This window comes from Zonotrichia leucophrys, chromosome 22 (genome assembly GCF_028769735.1).
Source record: "Zonotrichia leucophrys gambelii isolate GWCS_2022_RI chromosome 22, RI_Zleu_2.0, whole genome shotgun sequence".
NCBI classification, from domain to species: Eukaryota; Metazoa; Chordata; class Aves; order Passeriformes; family Passerellidae; genus Zonotrichia; species Zonotrichia leucophrys.
This window is the reverse complement of record NC_088191.1, coordinates 1,521,991-1,543,077: the sequence shown is the minus strand read 5'-3', so window position 1 is coordinate 1,543,077 and position 21,087 is coordinate 1,521,991. Positions and strand designations below refer to the sequence as shown.

The 21,087-nt window shown below is 43.6% G+C and overlaps 1 protein-coding gene across 2 annotated transcripts in view; it reads left to right on the top strand.

Moving 5' to 3' along the window:
• The window catches only part of LRRTM4 (leucine rich repeat transmembrane neuronal 4), a 143,043-nt gene extending 122,263 nt beyond the window's left edge, over positions 1-20,780 (top strand). Inside the window, exon 3 of one of the 2 annotated variants that reach the window (XM_064731223.1) lies at positions 19,399-20,780. In XM_064731223.1, coding sequence (XP_064587293.1) covers positions 19,399-19,620 — 222 coding nt within the window. In that variant the 3' untranslated portion in view covers positions 19,621-20,780. The remainder of the gene's footprint in view (positions 1-19,398) is intronic. The other variant, XM_064731225.1, reaches the window with a different exon arrangement.
• Positions 20,781-21,087: the final 307 nt, after the last annotated feature.

The following is a 21,087-nucleotide window of genomic DNA, read 5'->3' as shown; positions in this document are numbered from 1 at the left end:
GCTTCTCAGAAGGAAAAAACCCCAAGGAAAGGATTTTTCATGAAAAGATGTCTGTGACATTCATCCAGACGTGGAATCAATTCATAGCCAAGATCCCTTTTTAACACGCTTGCACTACACATCCCTGAGGTTTTGATAAGCACCTTCCAAGGACGTCTGGATTTTTTTTAAGGATTCCTTCTTGTGATATATTGCATTAAAACTATACTAAAAGAATAGAAGAAAGGATTTCATCAGAAGGCTTAGCTAAGAATAGAAAGGAATGAATACAAAGGTTTGTGGCTCGGACAGAGAGCCCAAGCCAGCTGGGCTGTGATTGGCCATTAATTAGAAACAACCCCAATCACAGATGCACCTGTTGCATCCCACAGCCACAGATAACCAATGTTTACATTTTGTTCCTGAGGCCTCCCAGCTTCTCAGGAGGAAAAACCCCGAGGAAAGGATTTTTCATGAAAAGATGTCTGCGACATTCATCCAGCCATGGAATCAATTCATAGCCAAGTTCCCTTTTTAACACGCTTGCTCTACACATCCCTGAGGTTTTGATAAGCACCTTCCAAGGATGTCTGGATTTTTTTTTTTTAAGGATTCCTTCTTGTGATATATTACATTAAAACTATACTAAAAGAATAGAAGAAAAGGTTTCATCAGAAGGTTGGCTAAGAATAGAAAAGAATGATAGCAAAGGTTTGTGGCTCAGACAGAGAGCCCAAGCCAGCTCACTGTGATTGGCCATTAATTAGAAACAACCCCAATCACAGATGCACCTGTTGCATTCCACAGCCACAGATAATCAGTGTTTACATTTTGTTCCTGAGGCCTCCCAGCTTCTCAGGAGGAAAAAACCCCAAGGAAAGGATTTTTCATGAAAAGATGTCTGCGACACCGTGTACCCACCACCAACTCCTGCTCCTCCTGGGCTGCCTGCACTCCCCAGCACACACACACACACACAGAGCTGCCACGGCCACATGACAGGGGGAGTCATTTGGGGATAAAAGCTCTGTATTCATGTGTTTAGCTCGTGGAAAAATCTGTCCCTCAATCTGTGCGAGATCTTTTTTTCTTGTTTGCTATTTTCCTTTCTCCCACCCTTCATCTGTCACTCCTGTCTGGAGCACAAGCTCTGCAGGGCAAGGGCTCGCAAGCGTCGGGTACCAGGAGCAGCTCCAGCTCTTGTCGAGGCCTCTGGGCACAGCAAACAGCAGATTTTGGATGATGAGAGGTTTATTCGTCTTCAGATTTCTCCTCCCAGTGTTTTAGAGGGGATTTTACTGGTGGAGCAGGTATTGGGTGATTGTTCCAGATGGTTGTAGAGCCAGGAAAGGGAAAGAAATTCCTCCCTGTGAGGGTGAGGATGGGCTGGGATGGAATTCCCAGATTTGCTGTGGCTGCTCCTGGATCCCTGGCAGTGCCCAAGGCCAGGCTGGACAAGACCTGGAGCAGCCTCATTGAGGAACCCTGAGTTTAATGAAATTTATATTTTTCCAGTAAACCCATTGGATTGAATCTTTTTGCAATCCAGGTCTAATTTTCAAAGTTCCCTTTGCTTTTGCCAACACACTTTCTCTAAATAACTCATTGTTTTGCATTCTTTTATGGAGAAGGAGAAATTTGCTGGACTGTTGGTTTGTCCAGTGTCATTGGAGGGGTGGTGCTGTCAGCCTGTCACAGACACATTCTATGAAAAATCTTTTCGTTAGGATCTTTTCTCCTGAGAAGATGAGAGGCCTCAGAAATGAAATGTAAACAATGGTTATCTGCTGCTGTGGAATGCAACAGGTGCATCTGTGATTGGTCTCATGTGGTTGTTTCTAATTAATGGCCAATCACAGACTCTCTGGTCAGTCACAAAATTTTGTTATCATTCCTTTCTATTCCTTTCAAGCCTTCTTAATAAATCCTTTCTTCTATTCTTTTAGTATGGTTCTAATATATAATTTTCTTTCAATATAATACATATATTAATATAATAAATCAGCCTTCTGAAACATGGATTCAAGATTCTCATCTCTTCCCTCATCCTGGGACCTCTGTGAACACCACCACACATTCACCCTCCAACCCACTGTCACTGTTGGAAATTTATAAATGTTGGAGCCAGGAAATAAAGTTCCCTTTTCCACCTTGAGAGCAGCAGCAGTGTTTGTGTTGTTTCGTGTCCTGCAGTGACTCAGGTGCTCGGCAGCCCTCTCCTGGCTGCATCCAAGAGCGCTCAGCTGGGCGGGGAAATCGCTTCCTTCCCGCTGGATGGGACTGAACTCTGCTTTTCCAGAGAAATTCTCACATCTCTGTGTGGAAAGGGCAGATTTGGCTCCTGGCAGCTGCTCCAGGGGCATCCTGACAGTGCTGGGGATGCTCTGTCCTGGACAGGATTGTGTTCATGTGTGGTAATGCAAGACTGGAGATCTCTAAAGCCAACGGTTTTTAAATCTCTTATTGGTTCATTCCATCTGGGATATTTGCTTGCTATGCAGGCTGGGCAGTGGGGAAAAGAAGAAAATTAATCAGGCATATACATATATATATATATTAAATATATATATATATATATATAATATATATTGAAATTATATATAAATATATATAAAATATACATGTATCTGTATATATATATATGTATGCATATATATGTGTATATATATATGTATGCATATATATATATGTATGCATATATATGTATGTGTATATATATATGTATGTTTTTCTACTATATGTATATATACATATATATTTTATATATATTTATTTTATATATTATACATATATAAAATACATATTATATATAAAATATATATGTGTATATATTTTTATATAGGTTTTCTATATGAATGTATTATATATATTTATATATGTATATATACATTTTTCTTTTATATATTTATTTTTAAATACATTATATATAAAATATATTTTAATATATATTTTTATATGTACATATATATTTTTTATATATATATTTCTCCTCCATCTCTCTCCTTTTTCCTTCATCTCTCTCGGTTTTCCTCCATCTCTCTCATTTCATTTTTCCTCCACTCATCCCTTCCTTTGACATCCATTTTCTGTAAAGAACGACCCCTTGAGATGACTGAAAAACCCCAAATTATCTGCTCTTTTAGGCCAGCATTGAGCATTGAATTTCAAATTATGGACTTTGTCCTCTTAGAGTTTACTGGGGCTGCAGGAGCTGGATATCATTTATATTTTTAATATTGCCATATTAAATGGAATTGGGGCCAGTTACAAATATGCCAATTGAAAATGTGGTTCTAAGCAATTTTTTAATCAAAATGGATTGAGATTCACCTGATTGCAGCCAAAACCTTTAGTGTCTAGGATAAATAGGTAACAATGCAGGAAAATTTCCCATTTTTTTTATCCCTTTCTTCTCATGCTGGTGTTGTTTGATACCCGGTGTTTTGTTTATATCTTCTCATATCTTTAGGACAAAATATTGTACAATTTCAGCCTGCTTTAGGAAACACAGTTTTTGTTCTCTTGATGCACAGGATCAATGCACAACTTGAAACAGTATTTAAAAACCTTTGGAGAAGCCATCAATTCCTGGAGAGCTCTTTTGCAGCCCATCAATTCTGGGCAGATCTAATGAAAAGCAGAGTTTGAATATGAGACAGAGACTTATTCCCCTCATTCTGCAGCTCCTTCATCTGTCACCGTGGCAGCAGCAGGATCAGATGTTCCTATTAAACCCTGGATTTATTTGTTGGGACTAATGGAGGGAGCAGTTGCCATCTCTTGGATCACCACATGGAAGAGCAACTGCACCTTTCCCTTTATCGCCATAATTCTATTATTTTTGAAGAATGTGCCCCATTCCTCACATGATACTCTGGAATATGATGGAAGGTCCAGCTCCATGGGATTTTGGGGCTGAAACATCAGGAATTCAGCAAGCTGGGAGTGCTGAGGGTCTGGGGGATTCATTATGGGATTCTTGACACTTTTTCTGCTCTTTCTTTGTGGCACCTGGCCTGAGAGGTTGAGCACAAACTCAATTCAGTCTGCAGCTCTGCAAGAGAGGGGAGCACAAATCCCTGGGGAAAAAAGAGCTTAAAGTGTCTAATAAAATCTGAGTTGACTAAAATTTTGGAAGGTCTGTGCTGCAGGCCCAAATTCCATGGAGTTGGGCCTTCCAGGAAATACCATGGAAAGTCCAGGTCCATGGAATTTTGGGGCTGAAACAGCAGGAATTCAGCAAGCTGGGAGTGCTGGGGGTCAGGAGAAGGCTCTTGGGGTGTCATTGTGGGATTCTTGACCCCTTTTCTGCTCTTTCTTTGCCGCCTTAGGCCGCAACTCTTAGGCCTGGCCTAAGAGTTTGAGCTCAAACTCACTTTGGTCTGCGGCTCTGCCATGAGTGGGGAGCACAAATCCCTGGGGAAAAAAGAGCTTTAAGTGTCTAAATAAAAGCTGAGTTGACTAAAATTTTGGAAGGTCTGTGCTGCAGGCCCAAATTCCATGGAGTTGGGCCTTCCAGGCAGGCCCTGAAATACCATGGAAGGTCCAGGTCATGGAATTTTGGGGCTGAAACAGCAGGAATTCAGCAAGCTGGGAGTGCTGGGGGTCAGGAGAAGGCTCTTGGGGTGTCATTGTGGGATTCTTGACCCCTTTTCTGCTCTTTCTTTGTGGCACCTTAGGCCTGGCCTGAGAGTTTGAGTTCAAACTCACTTTGGTCTGCGGCTCTGCCATGAGTGGGGAGCACAAATCCCTGGGGAAAAAAGAGCTTTAAGTGTCTAAATAAAAGCTGAGTTGACTAAAATTTTGGAAAGTCTGTGCTGCAGGAGTTGGCTAAAATTTTGAAAAGTCTGTGCTGCAGGCCCAAATTCCATGGAGCCAGGCCTTCCAGGCAGGCCCTGGAATACACGGAAGGTCCAGCTCATGGAATTTTGGGGCTGAAGCAGGAATTCAGAAAGCTGGGAGTGCTGGAGGTCAGGAGAAGGCTCTTGGGGTGTCATTATGGGATTTTTTGACCCTTTTTTTGCCATTTCCTCGTGATCTTTTGGGCTGGAGGCACCTTTGGCCTGGCCTGAGAGGTTGAGTTCAAACTCAATTCAGTTTGCAGCTCTGCATGAGTGGGGAGCACAAATTCCTGGGGAAAAATTAGCTTTAAGTGTCTAAATAAAGGCTGAGCTGACTAAAATTTTGGAAAGTCTGTGCACCCAAAGATATGGAGAGGCTCCCAATAGGGTTTTTCTACCTGTGGATAAGAACTCCTCCAAAGGACTGTGCTGTGTTTGAGGGACTCATTCTTTGTTTCATCCCCAGGCTTCCATCCCTATCGACTTCCAGAGGAAACAATCCCAAGAGCGCTCAAAGCAATTATTAATGGCTTTCTAATTAGAATATCTAGATAATTTGTTTATTTGATCAGCCCTCCAAGGCAGAAAATCAAAGGTTCCTGTGCATCTCATGCCGAGTTTTTCATCAGTGGGGCTTTTCTTCAGGAGCCAGACACGTCATAAAAAAACAGATCAAGCCATTTAAAAGAAATATTTTGCCCAAGGAACAATAACAAGGCTTAGAAGGCTTTTTCTTCTTTCTGGGAGTTTCCTTTAGGGAAACCTTTTCATTTCCTGATTGAAAGATCAAATCTGCCCATGGAGGGAGCAGTGGGGTGTGGATGATTTTTCTCCTGATCTCTAGAAAAACACACTCAGCTAAAGAGTCCGTGGAGAGGTTCTGCTTTAAAGGGGAAGGCATTTGTGTGATTGGAGAGAAGGATTAGGAATTTATCTGTAGAGAGGGCGAGGAAATCTTCAAATTCAGTTCACAGTGTCAGTGGAGCTGTCAGTGTGATGTTACATGGCTTTAAAACCTGGGATGCACTCGGCAAGGGTGACCCAATAAATCATAAAAGTTCTCTCTTTGCTGCACCCAGGCTGGCCGGAGGATGGTTTAGAAGTCGGTGAATGCTTTCATCTCAAATTAGAAATTAATAGCTGTATTTTAATTCAGTTTGTATTAAATTGACCAATTCTATGAAGTATTATATAATCCCATAGATTCCTAAATTGCTTATTACCAAGATGTGCAATTTCTTAGGTTAATGTGCCTCTAATCACATCTAACACAATGATGTTTGTTTAATTCCTGTAGTTACTAATTATCAGTTGGCTTTTTATGAGCTACAAATAGACCTTTAACAGGAACTGGGGGCTGCAGCATCTTTGTCCCACGCAGAGAAAATGTTTCTCTACATTTTCCATACTAAGACCTCTCTTCTGTCAGTCCATGACAATTTTGGGGTCTCATCCCCATAAAAATACAAGAATTAACAAGTTATTAATGATAATTTTGTAGAATTTAGGTTCCAAATCTGCCACATCCCCATGGAATGCCAGCCCTCGGTGGATGTTCAGCAGGTTGTCCTGGATTTCCTGGATAAAACCAACAGATTGTTGGTGGTTTTTTTCTGGAACTCCTGATTTTGGGGCAGTGGCTCAATGCCCTGTGGGACCTTTTCTCCAGCCTGAGGCTGCCAACTCCTCCCTCAGCCCTGGCGGCAGCTGCAAAGACCATGGATGTGATTTGGGAGGAAAAAAGAGAGAATCCAGGATGGATTCTGTCTACAGTGGAAAGTAAATTGGAAATTTACTCAAATTGCTAGAGACTGACTGTGGGAATTGCATCTCCAACCCCAGCTTTTGGTGTTACCCAAAATTCAGAGAGATTTTGGCCTAACAGAGGCACCAACCCCAGTGGGATCTGTAACTCTCAGAAATCCTGGGCTGATTGAGGAGCTTGAAGACCTTCACCTAAACCTGCAAAACTGCAGCTGGCAGATTTCCTTTTTCTTCTTTCCTGAGCTGCCCAGGTGCCACAGGGCCCAGCTCAGTGACAGCAGAGCTCACCAACCCTCCTCAGAGCCAAGCACGCTCTAAATGTTTTAATAAATGAGATTTTTGATTCTTTTGTTTTAATCAATGAGAATTACCTGAGGAAACATGAACTGCAGAACAAAAGGCCTGCTCCAAACAGCAGCCAGGCGCTTTTGTGTTTGTTCCAAGCAGAAGCAGAGCACACAGACCTGCTCATATTTCAGCGCTGAGCTCAGCGCCCGCGCTTGTCCTTCGGAATGTGTTTGATGGGAATGTTTGATGGGGCATTTTCCTGAATAGGGATATTTTTCTGCTCTGCCTCCAAAGGGATGTTCCAGGGCCGTTGCCTGTGATTTTTCAGCGGCGTGAAATGCGCTGGAATTGTTTATCCCAGCTCTGTCTGCCTAATGTGCCCAATCAATCTGTCTCTGAGGTGAAGCCGCGTGCTCCGCTAATCACCGCGCTACCACAGAACATCTTGCTTATTTTTACTCTAAATTATGATCGGCTTGGAAATGAACTCTGAATTTGATTTATCAACAGCTCCGATGCTAATTCACCAATGAAGTCATGGTGCTCTGAGACTAAATATTAGCGCTAATGAGAAAACATCGCTGCCACGTTTTGTAACTCCGAGTTTCCGCAGCTCCTAAAGTTGTGGGTAATTAATTCATCGAATCATTAACTGGGCAAGCATTTCCACAAGAATCAGTTTACCTGGATTAGAGATTACCAGCAAATGTCAAACCAGATGATGTTGAGCTACCAGGGAATATTCATGCTGTTTAAAGGGGGAAATGTGTCCCTCTAATTCACCAATGAAGTCATGGTGCTCTGAGACTAAATATTAGCATTAAAGAGAAAATCGCTGCCACATTTTGTAACCCTGAGTTTCCACAGCTCCTAAAGTTGGGTGTAATTAATTCATGGAATCATTAACTGGGCAAGCATTTCCACAAGAATCAGTTTACCAGCAAATGTCAAACCAGATGATGTTCAGCTACCAGGAATATTCATGCTGAGTTTTTATTGTTTAAAAAGGGAAATGTGTCCCCTTAATTCACCAATGAAGTCATGATGCTAAATATTAGTGCTAATGAGAAAACATCTCTGCCATGTTTAGCAACTCTGAGTTTCCACAGCTCCTAAAGTTGTGTGTAATTAATTCATCTAATCATTAACCGGGCAAGCATTTCCACAAGAATCAGTTTACCTGGATTAGAGATTACCAGCAAATGTCAAACCAGATGATGTTGAGCTACCAGGGAATATTCATGCTGAGGTTTTGTTGTTTAAGAAGGGAAATGTGTCCCCTGTAGGGCAGGGCTGGTTGTGCCCTGGCAGCCTCCATCAGCAGGGACGGAGCAGATGTTGAGATTTCAAACCAGGGTGTTCCTCCTCTTGGAAAACAGAGGCACCAGAATGGAAGGAGTTGAACTGCAGAGATGTCTGAACAGTGCCTGGATAAAGCCCAGGTGTCCAGACTGAGCCAGCTGAGACAGCCTGGGACTCAGAAATTCATCATTTTCCCTGCCAGGATCTGGGTTTAGGCTCTTTCTGGAGCAGTCATTTGTCTGAGGCTCCTGTGACAGCGTGAGCCTTTGCACCGTCTCCTTTCAGGGATAAAACAAACTCCTCTCCATCCAAACTTCTCCCCAGAGACTGCTGGGCTTGCCAGTCCTTCCTTAGATTCCATTTCCCTGTCTCCTGTTGGGAATTCTGGCACTGAGTCACCCCGACAGCCACGGCCATTCCTGAGCCTCCACAAAGGCTTTTCCTGCTCTGCAGGATGATGGATGCTGAGGGAAAATGAGCACAAAGAACAAACTCATCGTATTTCCAGCACAATTCAGACCTGTTCCCAAAACCTGGGTGGCCGAGGTTTGATTTAAAAAACTCTAGGGAATTGTTTCAACCTGAAAATGGGTGATTTCATCTGGTTGAGGTGAGGCAGGGAGGTCATCCCTGCCTGATTCCCTCCACAGATTCCATCCCTGGCTCCTGTTGGGAATTCTGGCACTGAGTCACCCAGACAGCCACGGCCATTCCTGAATCTCCACAAAGGCTTTTCCTGCTCTGCAGGATGATGGATGCTGAGGGAAAATGAGCACAAAGAACAAACTCATCGTATTTCCAGCACAATACAACCTGTTCCCAAAATCTGGGCGGCCAAATTTGATTTAACCAACACCAGGGAATTGTTTCAACCTGAGAATGGGTGATTTCATCTGTTTGAGGTGAGGCAGGGAGGTCATGCCTGCCTGATTCCCTCCACAGATTCCATCTCTGTCTCCTATTGGGAATTCTGGCAGTATTGGGAATTCTGGCACTGAGTCACCCAGACAGCCACGGCCATTCCTGAATCTCCACAAAGACTTTTCCTGCTCTGCAGGATGATGGATGCTGAAGGATCCATCTTCCAAAATGAGCACAAAGAACAAACTCATTGTATTTCCAGCACAATTCAGACCTGCTCCCAAAAGTTTGATTTAACAAACACCAGGAAATTATTTCAACCTGAGAATGGGTGATTTCATCTGTTTGAGGTGAGTCAGGGAGGTCATGCCTGCCTGATTCCCTCCACAGATTCCATCTCTGTCTCCTATTGGGAATTCTGGCAGTATTGGGAATTCTGGCAGTGAGTCACTCAGACAGCCACGGCCATTCCTGGGTCTCCAAAAGGAGTTTTCCTGCTCTGCAGGATGATGGATGCTGAGAAATCCATCCTCCAAAATGAGCACAGAGAACAAACTCATCGTATTTCCAACAAAATACAACCTGTTCCCAAAACCTGGGCAGCCAAAGTTTGATTTAACCAACACCAGGGAATTGTTTCAACCTGAGAATGGGTGATTTCATCTGTTTGAAGTGAGTCAGGGAGGTCATGCCTGCCTGATTCCCTCCACAGATTCCATCCCTGGCTCCTGTTGGGAATTCTGGCACTGAGTCACCCAGACAGCCACGGCCATTCCTGAATCTCCACAAAGGCTTTTCCTGCTCTGCAGGATGATGGATGCTGAGGGATCCATCTTCCAAAATGAGCACAAAGAACAAACTCATTGTATTTCCAGCACAATTCAGACCTGCTCCCAAAAGTTTGATTTAACAAACACCAGGAAATTATTTCAACCTGAGAATGGGTGATTTCATCAGTTTGAAGTGAGTCAGGGAGGTCATGCCTGCCTGATTCCCTCCACAGATTCCATCTCTGTCTCCTATTGGGAATTCTGGCAGTATTGGGAATTCTGGCAGTGAGTCACCCAGACAGCCACGGCCATTCCTGGGTCTCCAAAAGGAGTTTTCCTGCTCTGCAGGATGATGGATGCTGAGGGAAAATGAGCACAGAGAACAAACTCATCGTATTTCCAACAAAATACAACCTGTTCCCAAAACCTGGGCAGCCAAAGTTTGATTTAACCCACACCAGGGAATTGTTTCATCCTGAGAATGGGTGATTTCATCTGATTGAAGTGAAGGAAAGAGGTCGTGCCTGCTCGATGCCCTGCAATGAGGCTGCTGCTGTGAGCACAGAGGGAAATACCCGAGCAGGAGCTGCAGCTGGGCACACAAGTTGGCATTTCCCTCCTGGAATTGCTTGGTAGGGAGGTGTCACATCCTGGAGATCATGTTGGGCTGGATTCCAGCTTGTCTGAGGTGTCCTGTTGGGAGGCAGAGCAAGGAATTAAGAATGTGTGAGTGTTTAACAACACAGGAGAGGTGAGAGAGAGAGGGAAAAGCACTCTGGAAATGAGGTCACTCAGCATCACTCAGACCCCAGTCCAAATCCTTGAAAACTCCCTGAATCCAGTGGGAATATGGAGAGGTTACATCCCTGTAATACTGCTGCTCTTTCCAAGTTCCAGAATAAGGGATTTTTTATTGATGTTTGGCTAAAAATCTAGGTTTTGAATGCTACACCTACAAAAAACAGAAGTCCAGGCTGAATTCCAAACTCTGACTATTTTTAATAGAACTTTCATGTGTGGTAATCACACTCCCAGACATTTTAAATGTAAGTAAAGCTGATAGAATTCAGTGTTGTGTCAAAGGAACACAAAAAGACAAAGAATGCAGATTGCAGTGTGGGTCCCTGCATTTGCATGTTTGGATGCCTTGGTAACACCTTTGTATGCAGAACAGAATCAACCTGAATTTTGGGTAGTACCATTTGGAATTTTGGGTAACACCTTTGTCTTGCAGAACAGAATCAACCTGAATTTTGGGTAACACCATTTGGAATTTTGGGTAACACCTTTGTCATGCAGGCCCAAATCAACCTGAATTCTGGGTAACACCATTTAACACCAGGCCAGAATTTCCCTGAATTTTGGGTAACACCTTTTCATGCAGGCCAGAATGAACCTAAATTTTGGGTGACACCATTTTGATGCAGGCCAGAATTTCCCTGAATTTTGGGTAACACCTTTTCATGCAGGCCAGAATGAACCTAAATTTTGGGTGACACCATTTTGATGCCAGCCAGAATCAACCTGAATTTTGGGTAACACCATTTGGAATTTTGGGTAACACCTTTTCAATACAGGCCCAAATCAACCTGAATTTTAGGTAACATCATTTGGAATTTTGGGTAACACCAGGCCAGATTCTCCCTGAATTTTGGGTAACACCTTTTCATGTAGGCCCAAATCAACCTGAATTTCAGGTAACAGCTTTTCAGTGCAGAACAGATTCAACCTGAATTTTAGTAAACATCTTTTCATGTAGGCCAAAATTTCCCTGAATTTTGGTTAACACCTTTTCATGTAGGCCCAAATCAACCTGAATTTCGGGTAACAGCTTTCAATGCAGAACAGATTCTCCCTAAATCTTGGGTAACACCTTTTCAATACAGAACAGAATCAACCTGAATTTTGGGTAACACCATTTGGAATTTTGGGTAACACCATTTAACACCAGGCCAGATTCTCCCTAAATTTCAGGTAACACCTTTTCAGGGCAGAACAAAATCAACCTGAATTTTGGGTAACACCATTTCAATGCAGGCCAGAATCAACCTGAATTTCAGGTAACACCTTTTCATGTAGGCCAGAATTTCCCTCAATTTTGGTTAACACCATTTTGATGCAGGCCAGAATTTCCCTGAATTTTGCTTAACACCTTTTCATTTAGGCCCAAATCAACCTGAATTTCAGGTAACACCTTTCAGTGCAGAGCAGATTCTCCCTAAATTTTGGTTAACACCTTTTCATTCAGGCCAGAATCTCCTTAAATTTCAGGTAACAGCTTTTCAATGCAGGCCTGAATGAACCTGAATTTTGAGTAACACCTTTTCATGCAGGCCCAAATCAACCTGAATTTTGGGTAACACCATTTTGAATTTTGGGTAACACCTTTTCAATGCAGAACAGAATCAACCTGAATTTTGGGTAGCACCTTTTCATTCAAGCCAGAATCTCCCTAAATTTCAGGTAACAGCTTTTCAATGCAGGCCCAAATCAACCTGAATTTTGGGTAGCACCGTTTTGATGCAGGCCGAACAACTGAATTTGGTACACCATTTGGAATTTGGTAACAGCTTTTCAATGCAGGCCCAAATCAACCTGAATTTTGGGTAGCACCGTTTTGATGCAGGCCAGATTCTCCCTAAATTTCAGGTAACACCTTTTCATGCAGGCCAGATTCTCCCTGAATTTTGGTTAACACCTTTTCTTGTAGGCCAGATTCTCCCTGAATTTTGGTTAACACCTTTTCTTGTAGGCCGGAATCTTCCTGAATTTTGGGTAACACCTTTTTGATATAGGCCACATCCTCCCTCAATTTCAGGTAACACCCTTTCAATGCAGGCCGGAATCAACCTGAATTTTGGTTAACACCTTTTCATTCAGGCCAGAATCTCCCTGAATTTTGGGCAGCTCCAGCTGCTCCAGCTGTTTTTGAGGGGAGCACTTGTGCTGCAGCAAAGCTGCTGAGCTGGGAACCTCTCCAGTGTCACTTGGGCTTTGACGAGGAGGATTTGCATTCCTTAAACTCCCACTGCTAAACCTTTTGTCTTCCTCCTGTAGCTGGGGATTTGTGTAAATTGTGCTCCTGTTTGAAGTGTGTGGCTGCTTGGGTGCAACATTTATTACGTTTAGAGTGGAGATCTGTGGGGTGTGGGCTTGAGAAGTCAATACTGGGAAACTAATCCAGGCCTAAACTCGCTGAAAACTTCCGCCTCTCACAGGGGAACAACCCCAGGCTTTGCTTAATTAGCTGGTTGCAGTTTTGGATAGAATAATGAAATAATTTTGGATAGAATAATGAAATCTCCATGGAATGGTTTGGGTGTGAAGGGACCTCAAAGCCCATCCAGTGCCACCCCTGCCATGACAAGGACATGTCCCACTGTCCCAAGGTTCTTCAACCTGGACTTGGACACTTCCAAGGATCCAGGGCAGCCCCAGATCCTCTGGGAATTCCATCCCATCCCCTCCCCACCCTCCCAGGGAAGGATCACATTTCTATCATAAAGGCCAAACACAAAATGTTCATTGTGTGTCTGATTCTGGGGCTCGTTCTCCTGCTGATTTCTGTTTTCCTGCTGCAAAAACTTTCAGTGCTGGTTTTAGAATTGAAAATGGAAATGAAAAGAGAAAAATTAAAGAGAAGATTTTCAGAAAATGCTGTGCAGGATCACAACAAATCAGAGAATTGTGACTGCCCCATCCCTGGAAGTGTCCAAGGCCAGGCTGGAGCCACCTGGGACAGTGGAAAATGTCCCTGCCCATGGCACTGGACGGGCTTTAAGGTCCTTTTCAACCCAAACCATTCCATGATTCCATGTTGAATCCCCCCAGGGATGGAGACTCCACCCCCGCAATCCCAGGGCTGTATTTATTTGTCTGGATTTTTTTAAATTTTACCTTACTGGAATTTCTTCTGATTTTTTTTTAATTTTTTTGGTCTTCTTGGAGGCCAAAGCAGCTGAACAGGCCCAGCTCAGGTCACAGCTGGGTTGTTTCAGTCTCTGCACAAACAGTCCTCACCTCAAAGAGCTCCAGACTCCAAGGACAAGCAGGGGCAGGGCTGAAGCTTCTCATTTTACAGCTCATAAAACGACTTGTGCAAGGTTATATCTGAGCGTCTCAGGTATTAGTTCCATAGCAGGAGTGGGAAAAAAAAAATAAATTACCTCAGAACCTAGAACAAAAACACTTCTAAAATTAATTCTCTGCAGCTTAGATGATATTGAACGTGTTTTGTTGATCTCTGGATCTGTAAAAATAGAATGGTAACGGCTTTGTGTGTTGTGAACAGCATCCCCGGTGTTTTCCATCATTTTCCTGGGTGAGTGCTGGCACGATTGTCCCCAGAGCTGCAGCAAGGCTGTGTCCTGGAATGCGCGGGGGCGTGAACGGCCCTGGGATCCGGCTCTCTGGTGAGGGGCGAAGGCCAGGGCCCCTGCGCATCCAAAACCAGCCCCCCTCGGCGTCTTGGCCTCGGGCTGAGCTGGGGGATAGCTCAGAGCAGCGCGGTGAGAGACGAATTAGGAGGCGACCACTCGCTGGGGGTAAACTGTCGGTTTATTACAGAAGAACCAACAAGGAGGGGAAACACCCAGCAAATGGCCCCGAACAAGGGGCAGGAGAGGGTTTTAAGGGAAAAGGGGGGAAGAAGGCAGGGAAACCCGGCTATCCAATAGAAATACATATTTGGAGGTACGAAACATAACTGATATACTAAAGTAACCAACTGTTATAAATCATAGGAGGGGCTCCGGGGCTACAGCCAACCATAACTCCCAGAGAAAAGAAAATTCTCGAAACCTGGGAGGAGAAAAAGAGTGATTGACTGAGCCCAAGGAGGAAACAACTTTCACTTTATAAGAGAAACCAAGGGAGGAGCAGTTTCATTTCCATAGCAACCTAACTGGCAGGGTAGCAGCAGGAAGTAATACAGAAAATGGGGGGAGCAAACTAACGAACTTAAGAACACACCACAGCACTGGAAAGGCTTTTTGGGGGCTCAGGAGTCACCTGGAGTCACCTCAGAGGAAATAAAAGCTGAGCCCTTGTGTGTCCCAGCAAATGCAGAGCTGTTTTCCAGGCAAGGACAGGTTTTAGTGCATTTTTTATTATCTCCTCCAGTTTTTGGGCCTTGGTGCACGCTGCCTGCAGAGGGTGGGTGAGGTTGGCAGTCGTGCAGGTGGTCATCTGTGTGGTTGGTGTATCCATCAGCAGGATTAGCACAACATGATATCAGCTATTCCACATAGTATAGCTAATTACAACAATAAATATATCTCTACCATCATTAACTCCACATAAATCTCTCGATTTGCAAAGCCAATATATCATAATTCTGAAAATGTAATATTAGATATATATATATATATATAATAATCTTAAATATATCTTATTCAATATATATCTGAATAAAACTGTATCTCTACCCATCACTTTACATCACACACTAAATCCATTATATTTGCAAAAAGCCAAATATATAATATAATATATATCTGAATATTATTGATATAAATTATTTTAATTAATTATTTCAGATAAATATAATATATACATCTTAATATATATCTATTTAGATATTTATTGAATAAACTATACTCTAAAAAGTCACTTAACACACCAATAAAATCCATTTCATATTTGCAAACCAATATTAAATATATCTGATATTTTATTCTGAATAATATTATTTCAGATAATAAATAATATAAAATCTAAATAGTAATATTCATACATATTATGAAATAAAACTATACTTACGTCACTTTAACACCACCACATAAAATCCATTTTCATATTTGCAAAAAGCCAATATTATCATATATTGAAATAGTTATTTTTAGATAATAATATAAATATATTATCTTAAATATATTATATTTCAGTAATATATATTGAAATAAATATATCTCTATAATAGTCACTTACATAACACTAAATCCATTTCATATTTGAAACCATATTTAGTAATATCTAAATATATATTAAATAATATAAATATAATTATCTTAAATATATTTCAGATATGTATATCTGAAATAAAAACTCTATAACAAAGTCACTTGAACACCACGCACATAAGATCCATTTTCATATTTGCAAAAAGCCAATATTATAATATATATCTGAAATAGATATATATATTTCAGATAATAAATATAAATATAATATATCTTAAATATATATCTATTTCAGATACATATATATCTGAAATAAAAACTATATCTCTATAACAAAGTCACTTTAACACCACGCACATAAAATCCATTTTCATATTTGCAAAAAGCCAATATTATAGTATATATCTGAATATTATAATATATATCTGAAATAGATATATATTTCAGATAACTATCTATCTATAACAAAGTCACTTGAACACCACGCACATAAGATCCATTTTCATATTTGCGAAAAGCCAATATTATAATATATATCTGAATATTATAATATATATCTGAAATAGATATATATTTCAGATAACTATATATCTATAACAAAGTCACTTGAACACCACGCACATAAAATCCATTTTCATATTTGCGAAAAGCCAATATTTTAATTTATATCTGCAACGCTCTGCCTCAGTTTGGAGCTTGCAGCCCGGCCTCAGGTGCTCAATGAGCTGTGCGTTATTGCAGCCAGGACCTCCATCCCTCGGCTCTCCGGAACACAAACAGTCCTTGGCTTTTATGGGATCATAAAAAGCTGCCCTAAAGCTGAGGCAGGGACTGGCACGGATATTGCTCTATCCAGGGGAGATCCTGTGAAGCCACAAGTGAGCACAGTTGTCCCATCAAATTCCAGCCGGCAGCTTGTCCTCTGCGTCCCTGCCACTCAGCTGCCGCGCCAAATCAAATCTGCAGCTGAACTCCAGCTCTTGGAAGGGCTTTTGGGATCTCTCCAGCGTTCTGCAGGGGATCCACATCAAGAGGAACTCTGACCCTGCAAAGTTTCCCAATTAGCTTTAACGCCTTTGCTTTTTCCATGCTTTTTTTTGGGAGCAATGAAAATTTGGGAGAAATTAGCTCTGCTGGTCTTCACTTAAAGTTCAGCCTGGAAAATCAAAAGGCATTTGTTCCAAGATTGGATTATGTGTAGGATATCTGCAGCTATAATGAGCTCAGGTTTGCTGGCAGCGTTAGAATCAACTCTCGCCTCTCTCTCTCTCCTGCCACATGTGTTTTTCTCCCTCAGAGCATATTTCTTTCGACTTGATCAGCTCATCTCTTGCAGATGATAAAATTATCTGCAAAGATTTGTATCTGATGTTGTGCCATAAATCATATTTAGTCGTAGGATTAACATTTGCAAGCGTGGAATATTTATGGAAGTGGGGAAAAAAAAAAAGAAGAAAAAAAGCAAAAAAAGCAGGTGGGGGGCTGGCAGTTTCTGAGGATTTACATAAGGAAGAGTTGGGATTCAGGGTTTGGAAATCCATTTGTACAAGGTGTGGATGTGCTCAGCTCTGGTGAGCAGCAGTGGAGCTGCTTGGACAGGATTTATCTCAGGGAGGTTGGGAGATAAAGAACGCGGGGAACCGTGACCTTGGGTGAGCAGCTTTGTCCTGGAAGCAACAAACAGATGTTCCAGCTGTGCTGGCACCACCTCTGCTGCCAGCTGCCTCTGCCTTTCCCATTCCCAGGCTGCTCTGGAAACACTCAGCACCTTTCCAGGCGCTTTTGGAAGCTGCTGGGTTTACAAACCCCTTGGTTTGTTTTTTCAGAGCTGGGTCATCCAAAAGAGCCAAAACGGAGCAGTTTGAGCATCTGCCCACAAACTGGGGAAAGGGAGAGAGGGAGGGAGAGCAGCTCCCCCTGCTCTGGCTCCAGCACTGCCAGGCAGGATCCGTACAGGAGTGGGGACACAGATCATGGAATCCTGGAATTGTTTGGGACAGATCATGGAATCCTGGAATTGTTTGGGGTGGGAGGGACCTTAAAATCATCCCGTTCCAGTCCCACCATGGGTGCCACACTTTCCATAGACCAGGTGGCTCTAACATGGCCTTGGGCACTTCCAGGGATCACAGCTGCTCTGGGAATTCCATCCCAGCCCCTCTCCCAATATTTCTTCCCAAAATCCCATCCAAACCTGCCCATGGAATCCTGGAATGGTTTGGGGTTGGAGGAGACCTCAAAGCCCATCCATCCTCACTATGGGTCCCACACTTTCCATAGACCAGAGTGCTTCAGACTGGCCTTGGACACTTCCAGGGATCCAGGGGCAGCCACAGCTGCTCTGGCAATTCCATCCCAGGGAGGAATTCCATCCCAATATCCCTCTGGCAGTGCAAAACCACTGTCCATATAAAAAATCCTTCTCCTTCCCTTTTATCCCTCTAAGAGAGGCTCTCAGATCCCCCTGGAGCATTTCCTCCTCCCACAGCTCTCCCAGCCTGGCAGTGCTGCCCCAGAGGGACCTGAAGGTGCTGCAGGGAGCTGGGAGCCCTCAGAGCTTTCTCCTGTGGGCTGATCCCGGGGGGGTTGAGGCCGGGTTGGGATTTCTGGTAACTGAGGCCGGGTTGGGATTTCTGGTGACTGAGGCCGGGTTGGGATTTCTGGTGATTGAGGCCTGGTTGGGATTTCTGGTGATTGAGGCCTGGTTGGGATTTCTGGTCATTGAGGCCGGGTTGGGATTTCTGGTGTCTGAGGCCTGGTTGGGATTTCTGGTGACTGAGGCCGGGTTGGGATTTCTGGTGACTGAGGCCATGTTGGGATTTCTGGTGATTGAGGCCTGGTTGGGATTTCTGGTGACTGAGGCCGGGTTGGGATTTCTGGTAACTGAGGCCGGGTTGGGATTTCTGGTCATTGAGGCCGGGTTGGGATTTCTGGTGACTGAGGCCGGGTTGGGATTTCTGGTGACTGAGGCCGGGTGGGGATTTCTGGTGACTGAGGCCGGGTTGGGATTTCTGGTGTCTGAGGCCAGGTTGGGATTTCTGGTGACTGAGGCCGGGTTGGGATTTCTGGTGTCTGAGGCCTGGTTGGGATTTCTGGTGTCTGAGGCCTGGTTGGGATTTCTGGTGATTGAGGCCGGGTTGGGATTTCTGGTGATTGAGGCCGGGTTGGGATTTCTGGTCATTGAGGCCGGGTTGGGATTTCTGGTCATTGAGGCCACGTTGGGATTTCTGGTGACTGAGGCCGCATTGGGATTTCTGGTCACTGAGGCCGTGTTGGGATTTCTGGTGTCTGAGGCCTGGTTGGGATTTCTGGTGACTGAGGCCGGGTTGGGATTTCTGGTGATTGAGGCCGGGTTGTGATTTCTGGTGATTGAGGCCGCGTTGGGATTTCTGGTGACTGAGGCCGGGTTGGGATTTCTGGTGATTGAGGCCGGGTTGGGATTTCTGGTGATTGAGGCCGGGTTGGGATTTCTGGTGACTGAGGCCGGGTTGGGATTTCTGGTGACTGAGGCCAGGCTGGGATTTCTGGTAACTGAGGCCGGGTTGGGATTTCTGGTGATTGAGGCTGGGTTGGGATTTCTGGTGATTGAAGCCGTGTTGGGATTTCTGGTGACTGAGGCCGGGTTGGGATTTCTGGTGATGCTGCACCACCACGACGCTCATCTGCTGCTCTTTGCTCCCGTTCCTCATGCAGGTCCCTCACCACATGAAGACCTTACCCTACTACAGCTACGACCAGCCCGTGATCGGCTACTGCCAGGCCCACAAGCCCCTCCACGTCAACAAGGGCTACGAGACGGTGTCCAGGGACCCGGCGGAGCCCTCCACGCTGGACCTGGGCCGCGAGCACAGCTTCATCGCCACCATCGCGCGCTCCGCCGCCCCCGCCATCTACATCGAGAGAATACCCAACTAACGTTGGCCAACCGCCTCTTGGGGACAGCTCTGGGAGGGACCTTTGGTCCTGCAGGAGACCAGGCAAGGTTGTTCCAACGCCGCCGTTCCAGCGGGGAAACGCTCCCGAGGGCAAGGAGGTGGCGGCGCGGCGCGGAACTCGCGGCGCGGAGAAACTTCAGGATTTTTTCCCTTCGCTTTAAACTTTCAAACAAATTCCTCGGTGTAAATATTAAAGAGAGAGAGAGAGAGAGAGAGATTGTCGAGTTCTTATTAAAAAGAACGACAGCGACGGCGGCGACGACAAATAGATTTCACTCTAGCTACATAAAGGGATGGATTAAGAGTTTTGTTTGTATATTTGATTTTTCTACATTGCACGGTTCCAGGGAAGGAGAACCACAGGTAAAAAATAAATGGGGTGGGGAGGGCGAGGCTCTGGGGAGGGTCAGCCATGTTCCCTTATTAAGTGTTTATTACAAAGATCCGTTGACTATTTTTGTTCTTTTTAAACCAACAAAAGATAGCTCTATATTTTCTTTTTTTCCTTTCGGGGGTTGGGTTATTTTTTGGGGGGTTGTTTTTTAAGTGGTTGAGCATTAATATTTCAACCTTCAGACATGGGCATTAAAGCTTATGTTGAACCAAAAGGACCTTGGCAATTGATGCAGCAGAAACAAAGAAACTCGGGTGCATGTACATTTAAGACACAGGCTGTACACTACGGAGGGGGCTTTTGATTTTTTTTATCTTCATTGTGCTTCATTGTTGACACTCTAATTCCTTTTTGGGCTCTAAAACAAAAAAAAAGGGGGAAATACTGCAACGGAGTCACGACTCAGATTTCCAGGCCAGTGGTGCTTGTTAAACAAAATTCGTGGACGTTTGGGAACCAAAATGGAAGTGAAGTGCTTGAAATGGATCAGAAGGAGAATCTTTTAAAGAGCATTTAGTGCAACTCACTGGCTGACACAATTTCTAAAACACAGCAGAATGTGTAACGTTGCTTTTTTGGTTTGGGTTTTGGTTTTGTTTTTTTATTAATTATTATGATCAGTTAGTTTTTGTGTAGTTTTTATCAATAAAATGACAACAACAAACAAACAAACAGAAAAAAAAAAGAAGTGGTGGAAAAAAAAAATAAACATATTATTTTGTGGTTGGGACACCACAGCCACGGTACTGTTTGAATGATTTCTGTGGGTGTGTGACACGGGGACAATGCTGGGTCCTGTTCCTCCCCTCTTGGAAGGAAATCAGGGAATTGTTCTGAAATTAAACAACCTGAGTCTGAAGAAGCTCAATTTATTTGGTTTGGCTAAAAAAAGAGGTGGTTTGGGGGCTGGGGGAGGGGAAGAGAGGGAAAACAACCTTTTTTTAACACTAAAAATTGGGGTTTTAATCAGAAGGGAGGTTTTTCATCTGCAAAATTGAGCTGGAGCTAAACCAGCTCAGATTAGAACACGAGGGATGAGTTTTTATCTGGAGG